Below are 8187 nucleotides of genomic sequence, written 5' to 3' on the forward strand. Positions count from 1 at the left end.
CAATTTTTTTGAGACTGCCACGTTTAGACGTGTTGATAAACAGGAACTACTCATTATGTCCAAAAATTATTTTTCAGCTGACGTTCGCTAAGACGCCAAGAAGTAATTTTCCTCTGACCCATTAAGAATTCAGACTTTACTTGTACAAATGGTACTTGGCCAAATAAAAGTACCTTATTAGTATAATTTAAATGGAGAATAGCGACTTTACTTTCCGACAAAACACGTGTTATTCACCAATAAATTTGTTTTTTCGGTTCGATTTTATCAAATTTTGATTTGGTTATTTCGGTTTCGGTTTTATCAAATTTTGATTTGGCTATTTCGGTTTCGGTTTTTTGAAGGTGGACACCGAACACTGAACCAAACTAGTTCGGTTCAGTTCTTTTGGTTTCAGTTTTTTGAAGTTTGGTTCGGTTCGGTTTTGGTTTTTTCAATTCAGTTTTTTTGATATGATATTAGAAGCGATTCAATTTACACTAATTCATATTCTCAAAAGCAATAAAACATAAAACTAACAAATTAAAATCAAAATCAAACAAATAGGATACACAAGAACAAAAAAATCATAACCATAATATAGGATTACTATGTGTTATATACATACAGTAAGAATAATTAAGATAACACATAAAGGACATACATTAATCCTAAAGACACATCCTTGTCACCTTTCTTTTTTAAGGATATTTGATTTTCTCAATGTGAAAAATTAGGGATATAAAAGCAAAAAAGAGCTTATTACAATTGGATTTTTTTGGGCTTAAACTTAATGGGTCTGGACTATTTTAATTTTTTTGGGTAATGTATAAATTTCGGTTGTTCGGTTCGGTTTCATCAAAGTTCGGTTCGGCTATTTCGGTTTCGGTTTTTTGAAGGTGAACACCAAACACCGAACCAAACTAGTTCGGTTAGGTTCTTTCGGTTTCGGTTTCTTGAAGTTCGATTCGGTTCGATCCGATTCATTTTTTCGATTTTCGATATTTATGTCCAGCCCTACTTAAACATACACTTTATGTTCTTAATTGTCTAAGAAGTCATTTTATCGACTACGTACTGTCAAACCAAATTCAGTCAATATGGTATTATGTTCTTCTTCTTTTTTTCATCCAAAATTTCATGTTTTTTCCTAACCGAAATCCAAACTAAATACGGGGGCAACCTATTGCATTCAGGGGAGGATGTAGTAAGAGGCCAGGGTGTTCACCCGAACACCCTGGACAAAAAATTACAGTGTATATTTAGGGTAAATTTTCTGTGTTCATGTACATATATTAACCTTTGAACACCCTGAACATATATTACAATGTATATTTAGGTCCAGTTATTTTTTCGAACACCCTGAGTAAAAATCCTGAATTCGCCACTGATTGCATTAGCCATTTATTGATTCATTCGAATCCAGTAGCTTTAGCTTTCACTATTAATAAAAAATTCACTAACCTACTATGTAAAATAGATTATTAAATCAAATGAACTGTGATAAAACCCTGAACTCGAATTCAGAAAATTCAAACCCTCAATTGACTAGCAGGTCGGTTGTTATTATTTCCATCATTTTCTAAACTTTGTTCGCACCACCAAGAGCCTGTTTGGATGGACTTATGCCTATAAGCTGTTTGCAGCTTATAAGCTAAAAAAAAATAAGTTGGAGTAGTCTAACTTTTTTTTTTTTTGGCTTATAAGCTGTTTTCAGCTTATAAGTTGCTTTAGATAAGCTAAGTCAAATTGGCCCAATTATTTTTTTGAGCTTATTTTAAGCATAAAATGACTTTAAACTGGTCAGTCAAACACTCAAAAAAACTGAAAACAGCTTATAAGCAACTTATAAGCCAATCCAAACGGGCTCCAAGTATGGGGCTTGTCGACCAAGCAGCTGGGGAAATGGTTCACGACTATAATTACTATTATGACCTTTTTCTTAATACGGTTGAGTTGCATGGGGTCACAATATAATGGAAGTTTCCAACGTCTGGAGTCTGGACTCGGGCCCGGCCAATGGTCTATTTATGTTCCCACTAAGATCCCTACAATTCTTCAAAAGTCAAAGATATTTTTTTTCAATAATTCAAAGGACAAACTAACGTCAGCAATTACTTCATATGTTTACTCAGCTAAGCGTCTAGAAAGTACACATTAGAGAATCTACTCAACGAAAGTCGACCCAAAAGATACGTTCTCAAATTGAGTACATTTATGTTAAAACTGATCAGCAACTGGCAAAATTCTCAATTTTCAGAATCATCGGAATGGAGTGTGTAAGAGGAAGCCTAGAAGAGGTGTCATCCAAGAAATTGGCAGTCATAGCAATTTTCGTATATATGTCTTTGTCGTAAAGCTTGCTAGAAATAATTAGAGGCAGAATCGGGATTAAAATTCTCTGAGTTTGGGATACTTGTTTTTTTATGTACCTCGTTTTAAAGTAATATTTTGTACATATTCAATAGATTTCTTAATATAAACACAAGATTTGGACAAAAACTAGCTATTGAATTTGGCCGAACCATATGCTATTCTCTAGCTCTATCCCTGGCTAAAATAAGTGTCTCGGAGGGAAACCATACATGAGTTTAATTCTAATTAGAAGTAATAAGAGTTAAAAAGATTATCATTTTTCAAGAGCGGGGTTTACCCTGTGGTTTGTGCGCACCCGAAAAATAACGACAGCAATTTCCTTGTCATAAAAAATAAAAATAAAAAGATTATCGTTTTTAAATATTTGGAAATTAGTTAGATTTAAAATTCACAATTGTGGTGGCCAAATGGAAATTGGGCTTGGCCACATTTAATGCATCAAAGTCTGTCCAGATTAGCCTTGCATGGATCCATGCACCAAGCTGCTAACCTTTGGTGTATAAACCTTTCAACCTTATGTAAATCAACCCCAACTTCAAATACTCAATATTTCCAACTTCAGTGCCCCAATATTGTTCTAACGGGCTTGGAAACAGGCAATTTGCACGATTGCCCTTTGTTGGGGTTGATCTTTAGTTTTTGTCCCTCAAATTCCTGGTCTTTAATTTTTGGCCTTCGCCTAAAATACCTCAAGATTCTGGGTTCGAATCCTGGCTTAGTCATAAAAATAAAAATAAAATCACAAGGCAAGAATTGCAAAAAGTTATGCCTTATGCGGCAGACTTTGCCTTAAGGCATAACTAAAAGTCTGTCGGAGAGCGCAAAACTTTGTCTTATAAGGCAAACTCTTAGTTACGCCTTAAGAAAAAGTCTGTCTTATTATTTTTTCTTAAGGCGTAACTAAAAGTTTGCCTTATAAGCTAAAGTCTATGCATTAAGAAAAAGTTCTGCCGTATGGGACATACTTTTAGTTATGCCTTAAGGCAAAGTATGCCGCATAAGGCATAGCTTTTTGCAAAGCCTTGCCTTGCGAAATTATTATTTTTTAACTAAGCGTGAGTCCGAACCTAGAACCTCGCAGTATTTTTGACCACTTTTTCGAGGGAAGAACAAAACTTAAAGACCAGCTATTTGAGGGATAAAATTCAAAGACCACCCCAAAAGAAGGCCAATCTGCGCAAATAAAATGCTCGAAACCTCTATTTTTTGGTCCATTATTTCCTTTAATTATGGAACGACACATGAGCAACGCCAAACAATATTTGCTGCTAACTCACTCCTCCAAATGGGCTTGTTTATAGTGAAAAAGGCCCACTTATAGCCACAACTCATCCTTTAACAAACTATAGCCCACGTCCATCAATTGTTACATGCTCTGCTAAATACTTACAAGAGAAGACCTCTAGAAAGGGACGGCCCATTGATTTTATTTTTAAAAAAAATTAGAAAACTTACACAAATAATTACCTTTTAATAGCTTCTAATTAGTTATAGCTACAAGTTGAAGATTCACAATTCGTAACTGTTTTTGGCTATATTTCAATTGTATCTCGCATTTTGAAATACAGCGAAATACAAAACACGTTAGAGTAAATTTAGGCTCTATTTTTTTAACATAATTTTTTAAAAAAAATTCTGAGAGAAAAAATAGGCTATATTTTTGGAACATAATATTCTTTTCCTTTCTAAATAGTAAGTCAAATTAAATCAACCATATTTCACACAAATAACTGGAGAGTAAAATCAGGCCCTATTTATGGAACAATTTTTAAAAAATAATAATAATGGGATTCAATTTAAAACTTCCCATAAATCACACATAACGGTTGTTCTTCCATAAAAGCTTACGATTCTCTCTCAACTTTTATCACAATCAAAACTTTTTGAATTCAAAAACCACTAAAGATCTAAAAACTTCCAAATACAGAAAAATATACACTGAAATATAATGAAATATGGTTGATTGTTTAAGAAATATAAAGTTGTAGTATGCGTATATACAATGGAATACAATGAAATATATCAAAAACTATTTCATAAATTAGAAATACAAAATGCAGAAATACATTGAAATATAGCGAAATACACAAGTCGTGAAAACAAAGCGTAGTAAAAATAGGCTCTATATTTGGAACATTCACTATATTTACACCAAAAAAAAGATAAATACATTGAAATAATATACTGAAATACACTGAAATATATTGAAAATTAGATATACTATTTGTTAATACACAAAATTACACAGAATTATACTGAAACATTTTATCAAACACTTGGTGGGCATGAAGCTCCACAACTCTCATCAATGGTGTTCTCATGGGAAAGAAGCGAGTCGTCTCAGATTGCTATAAAAAGGAAGTTATCCGGAGATTACCTTACTTACATTTGAGGCTGGAGATACTAGAAGGAGTGATGGCATATCATGGTGGTCAAATTGAAAAATCTAGAAAGTCCTTGAGATCTGCTCAAGCCAAGTTTTTGCAGCTTCAAATTCCAGATGAATGCGTCCTTACTTTTGGGTATGGGCTACAAAGAACGAGATGTCAAAAGTGTTGTGCATGAACAATCAAGTAGTAGAAAGTGTTGTTAATTTTCAGAGATAATGAACAAAGACTTTCAATTGGAGGATTCTTCTGATTTGTAAGAGAAAATGAGATTTTCGACCATGGCTGCTACTACTACTGTAGGATTTTCGACCATGGCTGCTGCTACTACTATAGGATTCTTCCGGTTTGTAAGAGAAAATGAGATCTAGGGTATGTGATGGAATAGAGAGAGAAAGAGAGGTGAGGGAGAAAATAAATTTGGGAGGTGAGAGAAAATCAATTTAAAAGACTAGGAGATGGAACAGGGAGAGAAAGAGGGGCGAGGGAGAAAATAGATTTTATAGGTGAGAGAAAAATATTTGGAAAAAAAAATTATGGTTAAGTGGGAGAGAGGTATCTTATTTTTAGGGAAATACACTGCAGTTACAAAAATAAGTTATAGATGCTAATTTGATAAATAATTAAGCTACCAAATATAATTTAAAAAAAAGTAATTATTACTAATAAATAAGTCGTAGAGATAGTTATGGGCTATAAATTTTCCAAAATAATTCCCACTACATTGGGGGATCAAGGGAAGCGGAGAGGGTAATCGAAATAGAATCCACATCTATTGTGGCAAAGACTTTCATAAATATTAGTATATTACTAGACTAAAATCTTGTTAGCCCGTTAATGAATTTTGAGCTAAACTGTCATAGACCTCATCCACTAGTCATAGATAAACCATGAAGGCATAAATGGTACCAAGACGAGCGGCAAGACTTATAGTTCAGTGGCATCGATGAGAATCTTCCACACAATAATACTTCGTTTTTGTTTGTTATTGCCTATCTGTATAAAACTTACCATTGCTTAATCATGTTTAGTTGTTTCTTTGTCTTCTTGGTATAGAAAATAATTGTATGTAATATGTATGTGCACGAATCTGTGTATTATCTTACTAGCAAAATTGTTACTACTATTTTTTTTTAAAGAATCTCTTTGTCCCACTTCCACTTTACCCCATATAATGGAAATGTAAAAGAAAAGATAAATAAGTGGCTAAAAGTATTCATGGAATTTCTCTTGGTGTACATCTTAGCGACATGTGTTTTAGATGCGTGGTCCAGAGTTGAATTGATACATACTTAGAGATATTTTTTGCATGAAACACTCTTTTGTTTGACAGTTTTTGGGATGTTTTTGTTCTATTGTATGGACTCTTTTATTGGCTTTACCTATGGATTACATTATCTCACTATTGGTTGGATGAATAAGGGACTACTTAAGGTTAAGCTAATCACAATTCACTTTGTAATTTCTTTTAATTTAGGGATGATACGTGAACCTGTGGATCATCTCACGAACTTACACCTCTCGATAGAACTTCAATTCATCTGATCATTCTTGTTTTCCGCAAAAATGAAATGCATTTCATTGAATTGCTAGAAATGTAGATAGCAACCCTTCTTGAACTAAACATTTTAAACTAAAAGCTTTGAACTTATATTCGAGACAACATAAGTGACAAAATTCATATTAACGATACTGGTCCACAAAGAAGGAAATGACATAAAGTGAGAAAACTAAAATATGAAACGTGTAATTTGTTTGTTTCTTGGTCTGCTACCGATTTTCATGCTAGAGGAAAATCTGGCGCATGAACTATTTCACGTTCACGCTAGGTTTGGGAAAGGGGCACCGCAACTCAAGGGATGTAATGCATGTAACCTACCTAATAACCAATTTCATGATTTGATTCTGTGACCTATAGGTCAGACACACATTTCAAGTACAAAAGACTAGATAATTTTAAAACATTGAATATAATATAAAGATAGAAGGATCACCGCATGAGCAGAAAAAAATATAAGAATTGAATCTAAAAAGTCAGGTAAGTGCTATGTTAATTAGCAACAGAAGATACGTGAGAAGAAAAGGAGAGGGGGAGGTCATTAAAAGCCTTTATCTTCTGCTCCTCTTTGACTGCATTCATCAATGAATCAAATCTTTTTTTATCGTTTTAACCTGAGCTCCCATAAGCTCAATTAATGCACAACAATAAATTCTAATTTATTTTAATAACTTTGATGACACCAGCGAATTATAGTATCATGCAACGATTAAATTATAATACTATCAAATAAGATGATGTTAGTAAAATAATAAAAAGAAGAACGAAATCAAGAAGAGCTTTGAGGCGTAAAATCGACTTCCGCCCCTGTATATACAGATTTGAAGAAAATAGAAGCGTCTTCTTTTCAGAATAAAGCTTATATTTTGTACTCCAATGAAGCCTTATATTTATAGGACTTTAAATTAACTTTTCAAAAAAAGTCACCAAATTTAAGACCCCAAATATTACAAACTAACTCAAAAGCTGAAACTAATGAGAATGAAAAATAAGACAAATTAATAACCCCCTCCCCCGCCACGGTAATTAAAAAAGAAAAACGATAAACACATTAAAGAGAGACCATTTTAGCATCTTTTAATTACTTATATATATATATACTAATAGATTACTCATCATTTCATTAATAAGAACCTCCCTTGAGTAGAATTAATAAACCACCTGAAGTAGGGTCAAAGGTGGTTGAAATTACAACAAATTCTAAGTAAAATTAAATAACCAAAAAAAAAAAAAAAAGTGATGGTGATCAAAGCCTTAAGGACAAATCAAGGTGTCCAAAATCCTCTTGAACAATCTCACCATTTTTCATAGAACCATAGCTCATCATCATCTCTCTTTTTCCATAGGTATCATTAGTCACAAACCTAGCAGCATAACCATGACCACCATGGTTCGGACCACTAGGACTCAACGAGCCACCGGTCCGATTATTATCATTCGACCAACCAGAATGAGGTCGGAGGGATGAGGTTAGCTCCGTACTCTTCTTGGCTAGGGTTCTTTCAAGTTTATGGGCATTTTGGTGCCCTCCAAGTGCTTGTGAACTATAAAACTTTCTTCTACAATAATGGCACGAGAAAACACGTGGCCCGGTCGGGCTTAAAGGCTTTGATGACGATGACGACGACGACGATGATTGATCGAGTAAAAAATCATTTTTTGATAAGCTTAAGTTTAAGGCCGTGTTTGGTTCGTAGCTCATGGCTGAAAAGTTCAAGAAGAAGAAGAAGAAGTTGATAGGGTTCTTTTGCGAGTAGGTTCTTAGTGGAATTGGTGAGCTGAATTTAGGTTTGTGGGAAGTGAAGGGACTCCAAGCATATATATAGGGAAAGTATTGAGTGTATGAGTGTCTGTGTGCGTAATGGAGAGAGAAAGAAGAATAAGTTG

General features: G+C 33.8%; 1 protein-coding gene across 1 annotated transcript; it reads right to left on the reverse strand.

Annotated features, from left to right (window-relative positions):
* Positions 1 to 7365: 7365 nt before the first annotated feature.
* Positions 7366 to 8187, reverse strand: LOC132602795 (zinc finger protein 2). Its single transcript, XM_060315565.1, has one exon. It carries the CDS (start codon positions 8000 to 8002, stop codon positions 7547 to 7549), a length of 456 nt encoding a protein of 151 aa, XP_060171548.1. The 5' UTR covers positions 8003 to 8187; the 3' UTR covers positions 7366 to 7546.

This window comes from Lycium barbarum, chromosome 7, assembly GCF_019175385.1.
Source record: "Lycium barbarum isolate Lr01 chromosome 7, ASM1917538v2, whole genome shotgun sequence".
Classification (NCBI taxonomy): Eukaryota; Viridiplantae; Streptophyta; class Magnoliopsida; order Solanales; family Solanaceae; genus Lycium; species Lycium barbarum.

Excerpts from the sequence above, each read along its gene's own strand:
- LOC132602795 (XM_060315565.1), bottom strand. The coding sequence starts at position 8,002 with ATGAGCTACGAACCAAACACGGCCTTAAACTTAAGCTTATCAAAAAAT.